Source organism: Erinaceus europaeus, chromosome 11 (genome assembly GCF_950295315.1).
Source record: "Erinaceus europaeus chromosome 11, mEriEur2.1, whole genome shotgun sequence".
In the NCBI taxonomy this organism is placed as follows: domain Eukaryota; kingdom Metazoa; phylum Chordata; class Mammalia; order Eulipotyphla; family Erinaceidae; genus Erinaceus; species Erinaceus europaeus.
Window position 1 is genome coordinate 48,480,125 of NC_080172.1, and position 20,074 is coordinate 48,500,198.

The 20,074-nt window shown below is 47.8% G+C and overlaps 1 protein-coding gene across 2 annotated transcripts in view; it reads right to left on the bottom strand.

Moving 5' to 3' along the window:
* Nucleotides 1-9,294, bottom strand: part of KCNN3 (potassium calcium-activated channel subfamily N member 3) — a 175,725-nt gene extending 166,431 nt beyond the window's left edge. For both annotated transcript variants that reach the window (XM_060201539.1, XM_007525346.3), the window contains exon 1: nt 8,086-9,294. In XM_060201539.1, the coding sequence (XP_060057522.1) occupies nt 8,086-8,982 (897 nt within the window). In that variant the 5' untranslated portion in view covers nt 8,983-9,294. The remainder of the gene's footprint in view (nt 1-8,085) is intronic.
* Between the last annotated feature and the right edge of the window lie 10,780 nt (nt 9,295-20,074).

Consider the following 20,074-nt stretch of genomic DNA (forward strand, 5'->3'; position numbering starts at 1 on the left):
GACAACAAATAACCCCATCCAAAAATGGGGGAAGGACATGGACAGAAGAGATCACCACAGAAGAGATCCAAAAGCCTGAGAAACACATGAAAAAATGCTCCAAGTCTCTGATTGTCAGAGAAATGCAAATCAAGACAACAATGAGATATCACTTCACTCCTGTGAGAATGTCATACATCAGAAAAGGTAACAGCAGCAAATGCTGGAGTGGGGTCAAAGGAACCCTCCTACACTGCTGGTGAGAATGTCAATTGGTCCAACCTCTGTGGAGAACAGTCTGGAGAACTCTCAGAAGGCTAGAAATGGACCCACCCTATGACCCTGCAATTCCTCTCCTGGGGATAGATCCTAAGGAACCCAACACATCCATCCAAAAAGATCTGTGTACACATATGTTCTTGGCAGCACAATTTGTAATAGCCAAAACCTGGAAGCAACCCAGGTGTCCAACAACAGATGAGTGGCTGAGCAAGTTGTGGTCTATATACACAATGGAATACTACTCAGCTGTAAAAAATGGTGACTTCACCGTTTTCAGCCGATCTTGGATGGACCTTGAAAAATTCATGTTGAGTGAAATAAGTCAGAAACAGAAGGATGAATATGGGATGATCTCACTCTCAGGCAGAAGTTGCAAAACAAGATCAGAAAAGAAAACACAAGTAGAACCTGAACCTGGGACTTTGGAGCCTCAGGCATGAGAGTCTCTTTGCATAACCATTATGCTATCTAACCCCACCCATACTTTGAAAGATTTTGGTGTATTTTTTAATGTTATTTAATTAAATTTTTTAATAAAATAAAGAAAGAAAGAAAACACAAGTAGAACCTGAAATGGAATTGGCATATCGAACCAAAGTAAAAGACTCTGGGGTGGTTGGGTGGGGAGAATACAGGTCCATGAAGGATGATAGAGGACCTGGTGGGAGTTGTATTGTTATATGGGAAACTGGGAAATGTTATTGATGTACAAACTACTGTATTTACTGTTGAATGTAAAATATTAATTCCCCAATAAAGAAATAAAAAAAAAGAAAAGGAAAGAAAAGAAAGAAGAAAGGAAGGAAGGGAAGGAGGGAGGAGGAAGGAAGGAAAGACACACAAGCCAAGTCACTTGTGACAACAAAGTTCACCTCTGAGGAAAGAATAGTGTCAACCCTCAGAACATGAGAGAGAGTACAGAATACCAAGCAACACTCAAGTATACCCTAACAGTGAGCTGTCCCGTGCCCTCATACTCCCCACCCAGAGCCCTGGCTTCTCTGTCCCTTACCAGGAACTCTCAGCCACCCTTTCCTATGTTCTAACACTGAGAAAGGCACCCATCCAGTACCCCCACCACCTTGATCTAGACCTTCAGGGTTCACCCCACTTTCCAAAGGGAGCCCCCCCAAGCCCAGTACTCTGCCCAGCCTTGCCCAAAGGAGCAATGCCCAGGTGTGTGAGTTAAAGACCTCAGTGGATGGAAGAGGAAGGTGGCATAGCCTGGGGTCCTGCCTTCCTCTTCGTTGAGGGAGATAGGCCCAGAGAGGTGGGGGTGGGGCACAACCAAGGCCACACAGCAGGTCAGAAGCCCCTGCTCAGGGGTTCTTCCAAAACCCAGTGTCCACTGAAGACACCAAGAAAATCTCTCACCAATGAAGTAAGTCATGGAGATGAGGGCCAGCTGGACAGCTCACCGCTCTGCCAAGTAAGAAACCCAGGATCGTGGTCCAGGAGGTGGCACAGTGGCTTAGGCACTAGACTCTCAAGCATGAGGTCCTGAGTTCAATCCCCGGCAGCACATGTACCAGCGTGATGGCTGGTTCTTTCTCTCCTCCTATCTTTCTCATGAATAAATAAATAAATAAATTCTTTAATTAAAAAAAGACGAAGAAAGAAACCCAAGAACAAATCAGGCCTCCACTGAACTGAAGGAAGCTTTGGTGCTATGGAACTTTTTTCTCTCTCCCTTGTCTCTGTGTCTCTTCTTATATATGAAAAAGTCAACTGAGAATAGTGAAGTTCCCACAACAACAGAAAGAAAGAGGAAGGAAGGACGGGAGGGAGAAAGGAAAGAAGGAAGAAAAAAAGGGGTGGGATATAGGAATTGAGGTTCAGTGGTCCAGGAGGTGGCGTAGTGATAAAGCTTTGGACTCAAGCATGAGATCCCAAGTTCAATCCTCAGCAGCACCTGTGCCAGAGTGATATCTAGTTCTTTCCCTCTCCTCCTGTATTTCTCATAAATAAACAAAAAATCTTAAAAAAAAAAAAAAAAAAAAAGGAATTGAGGCTCAAGAATGAGGAAGAAAATTCTAAAACCATGAATGGAAAAACCTTCAGAGGCATGTGGTCCAGGAAGTGGCACAGGGGATAAAGCATCGGACTCTCAAGCATGAGGTCCCTAGTTCAATCCCCGGTAGCACATGTACCAGAGTGATGCCTGGCTCTTTCTCTCTCCTCCTATGTTTCTCATAAATAAATAAATAAATAAAATCTTTTTTAAAAAAAGGAAGAAAGAAAGAAAGGAAGAAAGAAAGAAAGAAAGAAAGAAAGAAAGAAAGAAAGACCCTCAGAGGCTCCATCAATCGAACCCCAGCAGAAGTTTGGGATGGGGTTGGACCCAGGAGACAAATAGTGCACTATAAAGACCTAGGCTTTAATTCTAGAACCATCTCTGCTGAGATGGACCCCTGCCATACAATCAGCCCATCTCCAGCCTAGCTTTCTTATGCAGCTGCATTTTCTCATCGGGAAGTGAAGTGACTTTGGGATAAGTGTGCAGATCCCCAGGAATAAGCTTAAACCCTGCAGTAAGTATCCCCAGAATTAGTGCTGGAGGATAGAGGGGGGCCAAGAGATAAAGAAGGGAATGGTGAGAGAGGCAGACAACAGAATACAAAACTGTCCCACAGGGTGTTGGGGGTTTGTTGTGGGGGATCCCACACCAGCTCGAGCCTCAGCTTTCCCTGCAATATGCACATCCACCCCTCCACAGTAACAACAGCCCCCACCTAGGGCAAGACCTCCAGAACTCCAGATGGAGGGATGCCCAGAATGCTGGCCATGACCCCCCATCATCCCTGTCCCTCACACTGTAGCTCTCTTCATCTCTCTCTCTCTCTCAAGCTCCTCCAACTAGGGCTCTTGAAAGGCTGATAGATGATGCAGCAGAGCAGACAGAGAGAAGAAGGGATTGGCACTTACCCCTCCTGGGCAGATGACTATCTGTGCCAAGGGACCAAGGCTACCACCACACATAGGACAGGAGGGTCTAGTTCTGAGCAAGGTCCTTGCTGTCCCCTCTTCTGCTACCAAGCAGTGTTGTTACTCCCCATCCCATCCCTCCTCCCTACTCTGGTGCAAGCTGGGCATCTGGGATGACAAGACCAGGAGGTGAGGGCACCAAAACTATCAGCTTCTTGGTGACTTCCTTCACAAGGGGAAAAAAAAAAAGACACAAGAATGTTCCTCCCTGCAGCCCTCCTTTACATGCAGGAACTGGGGGGTGGGGGGGATTTTGCCTGCTCAGTCTCCCCTAGGGCCTGGAAAGAGAAGAAAAACAACCCCACATTGGGCTGTCTGCAGCCTTGCTGAGTAAAGTGGTTATTTCATCAATATGAGCCACCCCCTCACACCTCACCCCTCCCTCTCACACATTCATCTTCAACCCCCAAATGTGCCTTCAAGTGCCGGTGAGAAACCACAGCTCTGTTCTGATTTGACACATTCATCCGGGCCTCACTGCCTCTCACTTTCTTCCCCTCACCCTATATATACACATGTTTGAAGCAGACCTCTCAGCCCTGACTACACCAGCCCCCCTTCCCCAAAAAGTTCATTGAGGGAGACACAGGGCCCCAAGTTCCCTCTCCATGACTTCACAGCAGATCAATGTAAGGAAGGGACTTAGTTAATATAATGTCACACAAAGGGAGATGATAGATGATAATAGATGGAAAAATGATCTAAAAGGCCAGGGAAATGGTGTAGTGGATAAGGCATTGGACTCTCAGGCCTGAGGTCCTGAGTTTAATCCTCAGCATTGCATGTGCCAGAATGATGCTCTGCTTGATCTCTCCAACCCCTCTCTCCACAACCCCCATATTAGTTAATAAATGAAAAAGATGGAGGAAGAGTAGGCATTCCTCTCTACGGGACAAAGCATGTGGTTTGTTTGCATACTGACCATAGAGGTTGCAAGTTACCCCTTGCTGAGCACCCTGAGCTTCTCTTGCCTGGTCACTTATAAGAAGTCTTTTACCCAGGGAGTCGGGCAGTAGCACATCGGGTTAAGCGCAGGTGGCGCGAAGCCCAGGAACCAGTGTAAGGATCCTGGTTCGAGCCCCAGGCTCCCCACCTGCAGGGGAGTCACTTCACAAGTGCAAAAGCAGGTCTGCTGGTGTCTATCTTTCTCTCCCCCTCTGTCTTCCCCTCCTCTCTCCATTTCTCTCTGTCCTAACAACAATGACATCAATAACAACAATAATAACTACAACAATAAAACAACAAGGGCAACAAAAGGGAATAAATAAATAAATATTTTTTAAAAGAAGTGTTTCACCCATAGAAAGAGCATTCATGGAAGCCGGGCGGTAGCGCAGCAGGTTAAGTGCATGTAGCGCAAAGCGCAAGGACCAACGTAAGGATCCCGGTTTAAGCCCCCGGCTCCCCACCTGCAGGTGGTGAAGCAGGTCTGCAGCTGTCTGTCTTTCTCTCCCCTTCTCTGTCTTCCCCTCCTCTCTCCATTTCTCTCTTCCCTATCCAATAATGATGACATCAATAACAACAATAACTACAATAAAAAACAAGGGTAACAAAAGGGAATAAATAAATATATATATATATATATATATATATATTTAAAAAAAAGAAAGAGCCTTCTTCCCATATAAGCCCGAGACTCCTCCCAAACCTTAGGACACCACAACAGCCAATATTCACCCCAAAGCAGCTGCAGATTTAGCAGAGGGACTAAGCTCCTGCTTAGTCACCCCACAGCTGTGAGATAGGAGGTAGATTCAGGGATACCCCTATGAGCCCAGCAGAGACACATGGTCCCCCAGGAAGCCTCAGGGAAAAGAAGGGACAGAGGACTCAGTCAGGTCCCTGAGAAGGGACAATAGTGGCTTGTCACCAGCAGGGTGGCCCTGCCCATCCCAAACTCCCTGGGCCCTAGAGATAACACAGAGAGAAATGGAAGGCAATGGGGGAGCCAGGGCCCCCCTCAAACTGGCCCCAGAGGAACACCCAGAATCCTAAGAAGGATTCCTCAAATCCTCATAGTGGCACCTTAGCCTCCCAAGGCCCTGGCACAGCTAAACCCAGAGGGAAAGAACCCCCTGGACACCTCACTCAGTTTCAGTGTCTTCCAGCATCGTAAGGGGTCACTGGAACCACCACTGCTTTTCTCTGCATGGGCCCCACCCCCAGCAGCTCTCTGGTATCTGCACCCCTCAGCTCATCACTCTTCCTCCTGAGTCACCCCTGGGCTGAGGTGAGGTAGAGTACTGATCTGTCCCCAGTTCTCACCTCCCCGAACAGGCCACCACTGCACTGAATTTGAACACACTTAGAAGATAGACCAGGTCCTGGGGCTGCAGAGTGAGTCCTCCCCTAGTAACAGCTATCAATCAGCACAGGCAAACGGGACCACAGCCCCATGAGAAACAGCAGCGTGGCCTGGGAGGGGGCACAGGGGGCATGGCATTGGACTATCAAGCTTCTCCCCCCTCCCTCAGCTAGAGCACCCCATTAATCTTGGAGACAGAGTCAGGAAGCCAAGGGAAAGGAGATCTCTCTTCCTTCCACCCTCTTCCTCCTGAGTGACAGCAGTAACACAGGGCCCGCTGGAGAGAAAGAGAGCTACAGACAGCTCCTGTGGGGGTGGGGGGGAACAGGAAGAAGCCCCACATCCTGGTCTAGACTCACGTCAGAGCCTAGGCCCAAACTTCACCCTCAGTCTTTGTCTGTCCTCCCCCCCCCACCCCCAGAGGCAAGGAGACAGCTGCCTTGCCCTTCCTGTAACCACAGTAGACACCACCAAGCAGTGCTCTCCCTTAGTGATTTGGCATCCCAGAGGGCAGGTGGGGGGGGGGGAGGTGCAGGGAACCCCTGACCACATCCAGGCCCCCACATGCATAGGAAGTGCCCCCAGCCCTGCCCCTCCTTGTGGCCACCAGCTAGGTAAGGGAACCTAGAAACAGGGAAACCCAGTCTTGAGACCATCCCCCTTCCCTCATCCATAGTCAGGATTCTCTGACTCAGGGAAGTCCCTCTCTTTGAGCCCCCCTCCCCCGCAGGGTGATTCCTATCCCTCCTCCACTCCCCCATGGCACCAGGACAGGCGTGCACACAGGCAGGACTGTTCCCTAAGGAGTGCTGGCCATGGGGATACTGGCAGACACACTGCTCTTGCCCTTCCCCCAACCAGCCCCCCCACCCCCTTCAGGGACTCCTAGTGGAGGGGGTGCCCCTAGAGAGCCAGGGCTGTGCCCAGGACAGCTGCCAGGCCACCAGGCCCCTTTCCCCACTAGCAAGCAGAAGAGGTGCTTCTGAGATACAGCAGGGCCAGCAGCACCCGAATGACTAAGTGAGCTCCGGTTCCAGGGGAAACCCCTGCTCTCTCTCCCACTCACTAGCTTGCTCGCTCACCCAGGGGCCGGCATCACTGTACCCTGCAGACAGGCGAAGGCAGCTTTCAGGAGCTGGCCCGGAATCCCCCAGGGGTGGGCCTGGGGTGTCGGCCTAGAAGCCTTGACTATGACTGTTGAGGTCCCTCGGACAGGTCTGTCCCAGCTAGAGAGCCTGCCCTAACCCCGGCCGAGTAGGCTCAAAGCTGAGGACAGGGAAACCCGATAGGCACCTCCTAGGTTTTTGCTGCTGGATTTCCACAAGGAATGTGACAGTCTCGCAGCAGCTGTGGCCAGCCTGCAACAAGCTCTATTTGAAACCTCCAACAGCTGAGCCCCTCCCAGCTCCCCACCAGCCAGCCCGAAATGACACAGAAGTTGAGAAATGGAGCGACATGCCTGTGCGAGGGCGCACACGCGCGAGCACACACACACACACACACACCGGAGGTGATGGGTGGACTGAGGAAATCCCCACTTAGCCTGAGACCCCCAGTCTGCAAGATGCCCATCTTCCTCAAGCCCCATGCCTTGAGCACTATGCTACCCACCCCTCTCTGAGAGAAACCCCTTCCTCATCATGGGGGCTGGGAGAGGTGGGGTGCTGGGCCAGCTCCCCCATGAGGCAAGCCATCGCAGGTACCTCTCCAGCACACAGGATCCCGATTTATCCACTAGGGAGTTGAGGGGCAGCCCTGTTATCAAATCCAGAGAGGCACCCCCACACCCTAATGCCAGGGCAGCACCCATCTGCTCTGCCCGGGTAACACCTGTAGCCATTTTCTCAGGGGATGTTTATGAGCTGCCGCAGGTCTGTTCCAATCCCTCTTCCTCAGGGACAGGACCTTGGGCTTCCGCCACCTGTATTTTTACTTGATGCCCCAGGAGATTAGTTCCCCCATGCTCTTAGGCTCTTGGGAAATCAGGGTGTGTGTGTGTGTGGGGGGGGTAATGACAGAAACTTGGGAAGCCAGGAGGAAGACCCAGAGAAAGGGAACTTGGGAAGCACCACACAATTCCCCCCAGACATTTCTTTGTTTTCTTTCTTTCTTTTATTATTATTATTTTTTATGCTCCTTGGGAAAATGGAGTGGAGCAGGGAGGGAAGCTAGCAGAGAAGTGGCAGGCTCGGCAAGGCAGAGTATAATTAATTGGTGCGTTCAGCTGCTGGGTTAGGCTTCAGAACAAGAGCTAGCTGGGGAGAGAGATGATGTCTCAGGAGGGATTCTTTAATCCTCCTCCTCGAACACAGAATCAGGAAATTAGACATAGTCTAAAGGAAGGTTGCCCTCCCCCAAAGAAAGCCAGGGATGAGGTTTCCCAGGATTAAGGAGAAGCAGGTGTTCAACCTGCTTGAGCAAACGCCTCTCCCCGCCACCACCTCTCTCTTTCCCTCCCCATCCTCTGGCAATCTCTGTTTTGCTACCTACAGATTCCTTTTGTTCAAGGTAGAATGAGAAGTCACAGCCCCTACCTTCGAGTACAAACCCCAGGAGAGTTCAGTCTCTATCACCATAACAACAATTCCAAACATCCCAAAAATCAGAGCATAGTCACTCAGCCTCTTCCTCTTCTCAAACAGGGCTCTCCTATGCCCCAGCTTATAGCCTATGTTTTGGTTTTTCCGCTTGTTGGCTTTGGGGAAGGTGGTGCTGCCGGCGGCAGCGATGCTGGCATGCTGGTGATTGTGGGTGGCATTGGGGTGGTGGAGCAGGGTCTGGTGGGCATGATTGTCCTCGCGGGAGGAGATGATGATCTCAGGGGGGTTGCTGGGGCTGAGGAGCTGCAGGGGTTGGCTCTCGGGCTCAGCCTCGATGAGGTTCCTGCGGGAGGCGCTGAGGCGGCTCAGGGGCTTCATGACCCCGCCACTGTACTTGCAGGAGCTCATGGCGATCTCCGTGAAGGGATTGCTGTCTCGCCGGTGCACCAAGGGGCTGGCCTGCCGGTGCCGGCCTCCTCCGCCGGGCCCACTTGTGGCTGTGGAACTTGGAGAGTGGCCAAGCAAGTGGTCATTGAGATTGAGCTGGCTGCCTTGCCGGGAGGAAGGGTGGAGGATGGCGGTGGAGTTGGATGAAGGGGGGGGCCTGAAGGCGGTGGGCGAGGAGTGCAGCAGGCCAGGGTGGCTGGGCTGGCTCTGGAGTTGGGCGAGCTGAGACAAGGGGTGCGATGGCTGCGGTGGCGGTGGCTGCTGCTGCGGAGGCTGGGGCTGCAAAGGGGGTCCCGGGGGCTGCTGGGGGGCTGCTGGTGGTGGTGGCGGCGGCGGCGGTTGCTGCTGCTGCTGCAGCTCATCCCCAGAGGACGGACAGGGGCACTTGGGGTCTTCATCCAGGTCCCCCACCCCCGAGTCATGGAAGTGCCCAGAAGTGTCCATCTTGGGGCCTGGCTGGATTCCCTGCAGCACAAGCCCCCAGCCCAAAGCCACCCTTGCACCAGAGATGTCCTCAAAGAAAGCCAGGCATCCAGGCTCCCCCAGCAGTGTGTCTCGGCTCCAGTCCTTTCTCTCGGGCTCGCTTCTGTTCTCCGGGAGTCCAGGCACTGCCACTCAAGAATGCATGGCACTGGGAAGCGCGGGAGGGCAGGAGGGCCGCCGTGGAGGCAGAAGAAGGGGGCCAGAACTCTGAGTCTGGAGGTAGTCCTCCAGGAGCGTGTGCCTCTGAGCTCGGCTCGCTCCTCGCTGCCTCACTAGCTCTGCTCTCCTCCTCCTGCCACTGTTATAATATGGGCCACGCCCACTCATCAGCAGCCTACCTCATTGGCTGAGCTCGGCTTTCCCACCTCCCACTGATCCCACCCCCTAGGAGGTTCCACCCTGGGGCGGGGCCTGACGCCCTCGCTCACGCCCCCGCCCCGCCGCGGCGCAGGGGGTGCTGGAAATTGTAGTTCTCGCTTTTCGCTTGGGAGCTGGCTGGCAGCCCTACTTCCTGGGACAGGTAGGACAGAAAGCCGCTGTTCAGAGATCGGGGATAGAAGTTTAAGTGGAGCTGCATGGAGGGGGCGCATCCCGTAGAAGACACACGTCACCATGAGCAAGGAACCGGGTTCAATCCCCTGGGCCCCAGCTGCAGGGGGGAAAGCAGTATTGCAGGTGTCTCTTCTCTCTGCCTCTCATCACCTAAAAAGTAAAAACAATGGTATCTGGAAGAAGCTTCCTCAAACGAATAGTGGTGCACCCCGAAGGGCAGGCAAAGTGGCAAACGAAAGAGGGCAGGGTCTCAGTTAGGTTCTTCCACACTCACCATCCGGTGACATCCTTCAAGCAGCCCAAGAGGGGGCGCTGTGTTCCCCTTTCACAACCGGATGTTCAGGCGACTTCAAGGACACTGCCTGAGGGAAGCGACAGCCTCCTAGCTCTAGGTGCAGAGCTTACCTGCCAGCAGCAGAAGGCTTGTAAGCGTGTGGGCAGGGGCTGCTCTGCACTTATTTCCAACCCTCACGTCAGTACTAGGGAAGTGATGTCATCGCTCTCCTTTTGCGGATGAAAACTGTAAAACAAACAAAAAAATCATATCTATATATCCGAAATATATAGGTAGAGCAGCAGGTAAAGCATGAAGCCAGTCCTTCAAGCATGAAGTCCTGAGTTCAATCCCTGATGTTGCATGTTCTAGAATGATACTCTGGTTTTATCTCTCCCTTTCATTAATAAGTAAAGTTCTTTTTTTTTCTTTTAATCATCGAAGCCCATTTAAGCAGCTGGCCAGTTGTCACTCGGCTTGGAATTAAGGGTGCTAGAATTTGAACCTAGGTCAGCTGGCCCCCAGCTCCAATGCCCCCTCCCTGGATGCTCTGTCACTTGCTGTCCCAACAGTGGGGGATGGGAAAGAGTCAATCAGAGGCTGTGGAAGGATGGCTTCTCCATAGCTGGCCATGTGTGTGGCATAACTGTGACTTCCACCTTTCCAGACAGCTGACCATGATGTGACCAGGGGCTCTGACAGGAGCACCAGACACCCCTGGAGTGGATCCCTGACTGATCTGTCCCCTGAGACCCTGAGTGCTAGATCTGGGAACAGCTGCTGGCTGTCCACTGTCATCAAATATTTATTAAGATCCCACTGTGTGAAAAGGGGTTTCCAAAGAGATGGGCCAAGAGCTGAATTTATTTCCATTTCTAATGACAGCAGCAGGGGTGGGGAGAAATTATGGGATCCCCCAGGTGTGCAAAGACTTTTGAAGGGAAGCATCTTCCTGCTTTACTCCTGCTTCCCCATTGCCCTTTGGCCTCTGTCCAGCATCTTCCCTGAGTGGGAGACACATATTTGTGCGCACGTGTACACACACACTGCACATAGGTGCACAGACTGGCCCACACAGGTGCACACGCAAGGGGCATTCAATGAGTTTCTTGTGCTCCTTGGTGGTCTAGTGGTTAGGATTCGGCGCTCTCAATGAGTTTCTTATGCTGCTTTCCCTGAATGGTGAGAGGCTCGTAGCAGGGTGAGGAAGGGGCAGTGCCCCATCCAATAAGCCTGGAAACCACTGTGTGCCAACTCTCACCTCTCCAACACTTCTTCAGTATTTTAGTCTTTGTTTTGTTTTTTCTTTGTTGTTTGTTTGTTTTCCACCAGGGTTATCTCTGGGGCTTGGTGCCTGCATGACAGATCCATCACTCCCAGCAGCCATTTTTCTTTCTATTTTATTTGTTAGGACAGAGAGAAATTGAGAGGGAAGGGGGGAGAGGAAGAGAGGAAGACCTGCTTTACTGCTCATGAAACAGCCCCCCTACAGGTGGGGAGCAGAAGCTTAAATCCTGGTCCTTGTGGACTGTAGTGTGCATGCTCAACCAGGAGCACCACTGCCCAGCCCCCTAGAATATTTTTTTTCCAGAGCACTGCTCAGCTGTGGTTTATGGTGGTGCTGGGGATTGAACCTGGGGTTTCAGAGTCTCAAGTATGAAAGTCTTTTTTCAGAACCACTATGCTGTCTCCCTGTCCTCCAGCCCCTCCTGGGTCCTGATTCCTACACACCTGTAGTACAGAGCTGCCACCAGAAACCTGCCTGAGTCCAGTCACTCACACAATCACCTTGAGTACTGTGGTTATTATCAACCACAGGCTTGTTTACCTGCCTCCTCCACCCCTGCAAGTCTTAACTGGGCTTCAGGCACAAGTCTGGAGCCATGATGTTTTTTCAAGAGAATGAATGAGGCACAGGAATGATTTCTGTACTTTGAAAGATCATCTGTGGTCTGTGGAACCTGGTGGCTCCAAATGGTAGAAATGGCTTAGATCAGGGTTAAAAGAAGTGGTTTGTGGTGTGTGGCTGCCTTCCCACAACTTCCCTGGGGCTGATCCCCTGGAATGCTATTTGCATCCCAGCCTCAACACATCACCTCCTGTTGGTGTTAGAGTGTCTGCTTCTATGCATTCTCTCCCTGCTTTTAATTTACACCATGAGCTCCCTGGTGACAACACACACATTCATACAGTCAGTTATATTCAGTCTCACATACTTATATATAATCACATAGTCACACACAGGCTCACTCAGACACTCACACACACAGACACACTCACAAACTCACACACTCAGATACACACAGTCACATACACTTATCACACACACACTCACATACACTTGCCACACTCTCACTCACACACATACACTCACTCACTCACACACAGCCACACACACTAACACAGACTTGTGCACTCCCACACTTTATCACACGCACTCACACTCTTTTAAAATCTGTTTTTAATTTTCCCTTTTGTTGTCCTTGTTTTATTGTAGTTATTGTTGTTACTGATGTCATCATTGTTGGATAGAACAGAGAGAAATGGAGAGAGGAAGGGAAGGCAGAGAGAAGGAGAAAAAGACACCTACAGACCTGCTTCACCGCCTGTGAAGCGACTCCCCTGCAGGTGGGGAGCCGGGGGCTCGAACCGGGATCCTTACTCCGGTCCATGTGCTTAACCTGCTGTGCTACCGCCCAACTCCCTTAAAATCTTTTTATTTATTTACTTATTACTGGATAGAGACAGAGATAAATTGAAAGGGGAAGGGGAGGGAGATAGAGAGAAGGAAAGAGAGAGACAGATGTAGCTCTGTATTACCACTTGTGAAGCTTTTCCCCTGCAGGTTGAGACCAGGGGCTCGAACCGGGGTCTTTGTATACTGCAATGTGTGTGCTTAACCAGGTGCACCACTGCCTGGTCTTCTCACTCACACTTACACACACACACTCACACCTGGATCCAAGCCCAGGTTTTGCATGGACTTGATGACTAGTATGGCTGGTGCAGGGAGAGAAGTCAGTGCTGTGGCCCTGGATACACTACTCCCCCAAGGCCCACACTGCAGAACCTACTAAGTGGTGGCAGCCATGCCTTGTGGCCTGATACCTGCAAGTTCAGCCTGCAGACTGAGCCTCCCAAAGCCTCAGCAACCCCTCCCTAGGCCCTGGCAGCCAGACTGAGCCCTCTCCCCACCCCTTCCTGTCCCTAATCACAGTACTGTGGTGCCCATCCCTCTACAGTCTCACAAGGTCCCCTCCTGCTTCCACTTCACTGGGGGAAAGCTGACAGTCTAGTGCCTTGTCTGGGCCCCATGATGAAGAGAACACACAGGCTCCCAGTATGTCCTCTGTTCATCTGTGACTGGGAGAGAGGGAGACCTATGTCCCCACTCTACGAGTGGGTAGAGCAACTTCAGTCCCAGAGAAGGTCCTGATGCTCAGGGGAAGCCACAACCAGGCTCAACCCAGCCCATCCTCCCATGTCCCTACATAATGAGACACCCTCGCCTCCCCCCTCCTGGACACCTCCTCTGACAAAATCAGTGGGACTGCTTTCAGAAGAGCAGCTCCCAACACAGGCTGGAAGAAGAGTGGTTCCACCCCCAAACCAGGGCAGGCAGCTCCTAGCCTAGCCATGCAGTGCAGGCAGCTAGGGACCTCCCACCCTGAATCTGGTTTAGGGTTGCTACTTTTCCTGCCTGTGATCACAGGGGGCACTGTACACTCTGTAACATCTTTCCTCCCTCCTTTTTTTTTTTTTTAAGATTTTTTTAAAGTACTTTTATTTATTGAATAGAGATAGCCAAAAATGGAGAGGGAAGGGGGAGACAGAGAGGGAGATTAACAGAGACACCTGCATCCCTGTTTCACCATTCGCAAATCTTTCCCCCTACAGATGGAGACTGGAGGCTTGAACCTGAGAGCCTGGGCACTGTAATGTGTGCACTTAACCAGGTGTGCCACCACCTGGCCCCCACTTGGGATCCACTACTAGCTCAACAGCTGGGTTCTGAACATTGAGATACATCTTTATTTTATTTATCTGTTTGTCAAAGCTGAGGTTTCACAACTCCAAGTCACTTTTTTTCCCCATAGATAAGAAAGAAAAAGACAGAGACAGAGGGAAAGATGTCACAACACAGAGGCTTCCACCAGTGTCATGTGGATAGTGGGCTCGAACCTGGGGTGTGAGCATGGAAGATACATTCTGTTTATAATATTCTATCTATTTATTTAGGCTTTTATTTCACATTTGGCACCAGGGTTGTTGCTCTGTGCCTACACAACAACTACACCACTCCTGGTGGCCTTTATTTTATTTATTTATTTATTTATTTATTTTTACTTTTTCTTTGATGGAGGGTGACAGGGAGAGAGAAACAGAGAAGGAAAAATAGAGAGGAAGGATACCTGAAACACTGTTCTGCCATTAGTGATGCTTTATAAGTGGTGATATCTCTACTCCTCTCTCTCTCTCTCTCTCTCTCTCTCTCACACACACACACACACAGTCTCTCACTCTCTTTCTATGAAACAAAGGGAGAAGGGGGAGCTAGAAGATGGCTCTCCTGATAAAGCACACATGTTACCATGTTCAAGGACTCTAGTTCAAGCCCCTGGACACCACATGCAAACACCTGCAGGGGAAATACACAAGTGGTGGAGTACTGTTGTAGTATCTCTTTTTCTCTCTCTCCCTCTTTATTGCTCTATAAAATAAAGACAGAAAGAACTTCCAGGAATGGTAGAGTGACTTGACTCAGGCACTGAGCCCTAGAGATGACCCTGGCATCAATATATTATACATACATAATACATATATACATACAGTTTCTTTTCTTCCTTTATTAGGGGGTTTGTGTTGTACAGTCAACAGAAAATACAGTAGTTTGTACTTCCATAACATCTCCCAGTTTTCCACATAACAATATAACCCCCCCTAGGTCCTCTGCTATCGTGGTTCAGGACCTGAACTCTCCCATGCCACCACCTCCCAGACCCACCCCAGAGTCTTTTTTAAAAATTTATTTATTGGAGAATTAATGTTTTACATTCGACAGTAAATACAATAGTTTGTACATGCATAACATTTCTCAGTTTTCCATATAACAATACAACCCCCACTAGGTGCTCTATCATCCTTTTTGAACCTGTATTCTCCCCCACACACACACACACACACACCCCAGAGTCTTTCACTTTGGTGTAATATACCAATTCCAGTTCAGGTTCTGCTTATGTTTTCTCCTCTAATCTTGTTTTTCAACTTCTGCCTGTGAGTGAGATCATCTTATATTCATCCTTCTGTCTCTGACTTATTTCACTTAACATGATTTTTTTCAAGCTCTGTCCAAGATCAGCTGAAAATGGTGAAATCACCATTTTTAATAGCTGAGTAGTATTCCATTGTGTATATATACCACAACTTGCTCAGCCATTCATCCGTTGTTGGACACCTGGGTTGCTTCCAGGTTTTGGCTATTACAAATTGTGCTGCCAAGAACATGTGTATACACAGATCTTTTAGGGTGGGTCTGTTGGGTTCCTAAGGATATATCCCTAGGAGAGGAATTGCAGGGTCATAGGTTAGGTCTATTTCTAGCCTTTTGAGAGTTCTCTAGACTGCTCTCCACAGGAGTTGGATCAATTTACATTCCCACCAATAGTGCAAGAGGTTTCCTTTGACCCCACAACCTCTCCAGCATTTGCTGCTGCTACCTTTTCTGATGTATGACATTCTCACAGGAGTGAATTGATATCTCATTGTTGTCTTTATTTGCATTTCTCTGACAATTAAAGACTTGGAGCATTTTTTCATGTGTTTCTCAGCCTTTTGGATCTCTTCTGTGGTGAATATTCTGCCCATGTCCTCCCCCATTTTTGGATGGGGTTATTTGTTTTCTTGTTGTTGAGTCTGGCAAGCTCTTTATATATTTTGGTTATTAGCCTCTTGTCTAATATATGGCATGTAAAGATCTTCTCTCATTCGGTGAGGGGTCTCTTTGTGTGGGTATTGGTTTCATTTGTTGTGCAGAAAAGCTTTTAATTTGATGTAGTCCCATAGGTTTATACTTGCTTTAGTCCTCTTTATAATTGGATTCATTTCATTGAAGATGTCTTTAAAATTTATGCGGAAAAGAGTTCTGTCAATATTTTCCTCTAAGTATCTGATAGTTTCTGGAAGACTTTTAAAAGCAGAGGTATAAACTGTTCCTTGAAGGTTTTATAGAATTCATTTGTAGAACCAACTGGTCCAGGACTTTTATTCTTGGGAAGGTTTTTGATAACTGCTTCAATTTCATTGACTGTGATGGGACTGTTCATATTATCTAGTTCCTCTTTAATTTAGGAAGTCAATAGGTATCTAGGAAATAGTCAGTTTCTTTCAGGTTCTCTAGCTTGTTATACTTGTTGTTCATAGAAGCCTCACATGGTATGTTGAATTTCTGCAGTGTCTGTTGTGGTATCTCCTCTTTCATTTACAATCCAATTTATCTTGGTCTTCTCCCTTTGTTTTGTGAGTCTGGCTAAAGGTTTGTTGGTTTTGTTCACTCTTTTGAAGAACCAACATTTACTTTCATTGATCTTTTTGTATGGTTTTCTTATTTTCAGTGTTATTGATTTCTGCCCTAACTTTAGTGATTTCTGTCCTTCTGGTTGCTTTAGGGTTCCTTTGTTGTTCTTCTTCTAGGTCTTTAAGATGTGCAATCAGGCTGTTTATTTGTGCTTTTTCTTGTTTCCTAATGTGTGCTTGTATAGCTATGAAATTCCCTCTCAGTACTGCCTTAGCTGTGTCCCAAATATTTTGATGGCTTGTCTTCATTTTCATTGAACTCTCGAAACATTTGGATTTCTTTATTTCCTCTTTGACTCAGTAGTTGTTAAGTAGTGTACTGTTGAGCTTTCACATTTGGGGACTATTACTAATCTTTTGTTGATTGTTAAGTGTTAGTTTAATTCCACTGTGGTTTAAGAAGATGTTTGGGATGATTTCAGTGCTCTTGAATTTGCTGATGATGTCTTTGTGGTCTAAGATATATGGTCTATCCTTGAGAATGACCCATGTGAACTTGAGTAGAATGTGTATTCCTGTTTCTTGGGATGAATGACTCTGAAAATGTCCAATAGTTCTAGTTTATCTATCTCCTCATTTAGCTCCTTAATTTCTTTCTTTATTTTCTGCCTGGATGGTCTGTCCAGTTGAGAGAGTGGGGTGTTGAAGTCCCCTACTATGACTGTGTTGCTGTTAATATATTGCTGTAGCTCTTTCAGTAGATGTTTGATGTACTTAAGTAGCTTCTCACTGGGTGCATAGATGTTAATAATTGTTAAGTCCTCTTGATTGATCCTCTGAGCATTAAGTAATATCCATCCCTATCTTTTTAAATTTTATTTATTTTAAAGTCTATCGTGCCAGATATAAGAATAGCTGTTCCTGACCCTTTTTGTGGGCCATTGGCTTGTATGATAATTTTCCATCCTTTCACTTTGAGTCTGTGTTTGTCTTTTTGAGTTAGGTGGGTTTCCTGTAGACAGCATATTGTTGGGTTGTGTTTTCTGATCCATCTTCCTACTCTGTGCCTTTTAATAGGTGAATTTAGGCTATTGACATTTATTGATATCAAAGATTGAAGATATTTTAATGCCATTCTTTTTTAAATTTTTTAACATTTATTTATTTCCTTTTGTTGCTCTTGCTGTTTTATTATCTAGTTATTATTGTTGTTGCTATTGATATCTTCATTGTTGGATAGGACAGAGAGAAATGGAGAGAGGAGGGGAAGACAAAGAGGAGGAAAGGAAGAAAAGCAAGGAAAGCAAGGAAGGAAAGCAGACTTGCTTCACTGCTTGTAAAGTGACTCCCCTGCAGGTGGGGAGCTGGAGGCTGGAACCAGGATCCTTACACTGGTCCTTACACTTTACACCATGTGTGCTTAACACACTGTGCTACCGCCCAACTCCCTTTAACACCATTCTTATAGATTTTTAGAGTGTTCTGATATATGGCATATTTATGGTTGTCTGACTGTTTATAGGAGACCTTTCAGAACTTCTTTCAGGGAAGGCTTGATTATAGTTGATTCTTTCAACTGTTGCTTGTCTAAGAAGGTTTTGATGCCTCCATCTAGTCTGAATGACAGTCTAGCAGGGTACAGTAGTCTTGGTCGAAAACCTTTCTCACTGAGCACTTGATATATATCTTGCCATTCTCTTCTGGCCTATAGTGTTTTTGTGGAGAAGTCTGCTGCTAATCTTATGGGTTTTCCTCTGTAGGTGACTCTTTGTTTATCTCTTGCAGCCTTCAGGATCCTTTCTTTATCCTTATTCCTTTCCATTTTATATATGATGTGTCTTGGTGTCTTTAAGTCTGTTTGGGACACTCTTGGCTTCTTGAACCTTTATGTATTTTATGTTACCTAGACTAGAGAAGTTCTCAGCTAATATGTCCTATAGAATGCTTTCTTCCCCTCCCTCTCTTTTTTCCTCTGGTAAGCAATAATATGTTTATTATTTCTTCTGAAGTCATCCCACAGGTCTTTGTTGTTTTTTTCAGTATCTCTTGATCTCTTTTTGAGATCTCTTACTTCTTTTTTAGTTGTCTCTAGTTCATCCTTGATCTTGCTAATTCTGTCTTCAGCCTCATTGATTCTATTCTCTCTCCCCTCTACTGTTTTCTGGAGTTCATCTGTTTTGTTACCCTGTTCCAATGCTGTTTTAGCTTGTTCAACTAGTTGTGTTCTTAGCTCAGCTATTTCAGCTTTGAGCTCTCTAATAACCTTGAGATAATTAGTGTTTTCTTCCAGAGTCTCATTTGTTGTTTCTGCATTTCTGATTACAATTCTTTCAAACTCTTTGCTCACTCCTGTGACTATTTCCTTAACTAGTGTTTGGATGTTGACCTCACTATTTTGTGCTTCAACCTTTGGGGGGATTTTAGCTGGACTCTTGTCCTGGTTCATTTCTCCAATATTTCTTCTTGTTGATTTAACCATTCTATATAGTATGTTATGAGGTCTGTCTTTCAATGCTTCTCAAATTACTGATCACTCTTGCGTGGATTGACTTGTGTCTAAGTAAGGTACTTAAAGAGTTCACAGTTGTGGAAATTAACAGTTGTTTCAATATTATTTCAGTCCCTGAGTTGGAGCACAGAGGCTGTTAAAAACCTCTTTTGTTCTTTTTCTTCCCTGTAGGCTATGGGAGCCTGAGGGCTTTTAAACTTTAAGTAGGCTTCTTATCTTAATCCCTCACTCCTGACCAAGAGATAAATCTGGGTGGGGCAGAGGTAATACCATGGTTATGCAAAGAGACTCTCACACCCCAAGGATCCAAAGCTCCAGGCTCAATTCAGCTTCTCTGCCAAGCTGAGCAGCACTGCTGGGCCCTGTGAGCTTCTAAACAAGTCCCATTTATAGTCTGTAGGTTCTGAGGCAATTATCACCGTATTCTCATCAGGAGAACAATGTGGTTAGGCTCCCACTATACAGCCCCACTGCTAGGCCACCAAGGTGTAGCTCTTCTCCTGAGTTTCCTGGTCAGTGCTCTGTCCCCTGGTGTCAGCATAGGACCTCCCCCCTGCTGCTCCAGCTTTGAGGGCAGTAGCAATTGAGACTCACAATTGCATTTGGTGAGTCTTAGGGGAGTCTTCTCCTCCCTTCAGCATTCTTTTTGTTGGTAAAGCAGACTGGAGGTGGTGTTTCAACTGGTAACTGCCGGACTGTTACCAGCCGCTCAATCTTTCCTTAGGCTCCTCCCTGTCCATGAGCCATGCGTGTTTGCACTCACTGATGGTTTGGGCAGGTTCCTGCAGTCGTTCTAGTCCTGCCTTGTTGTGGTCCCAGATGACCACCTTTGGTATTCCTGGTTGAGCCAAGAGAGGAGAGGAGAGAAACACAGTTGCTGCTGCTCCGTAGTCCAGGGTCCGGAAGTCTAACCCCCCATACATACAGTTTCTAAGGGAACTCGTGCAGGCCCCCCTAGAGCAGTCTTGGCAGAACAAAAAGAAGAAAAAAGGAGGAAGGAATAGAAGAGAAGGAGGATGAAGGGGAAGGGAAAGGAGAAGGAGAGGAAAAGGAGGAAAAATAAGAAAGAAAAGAGAGAAAAAGGAGGAGAAAGCTTACTGAATAAGTCAACCTCCTCACCACCATCCTAAAAGAATCAGAGAGGAAGGAATATATATATATATATATATATTTTTAACATTATATATATAAACACATATGCT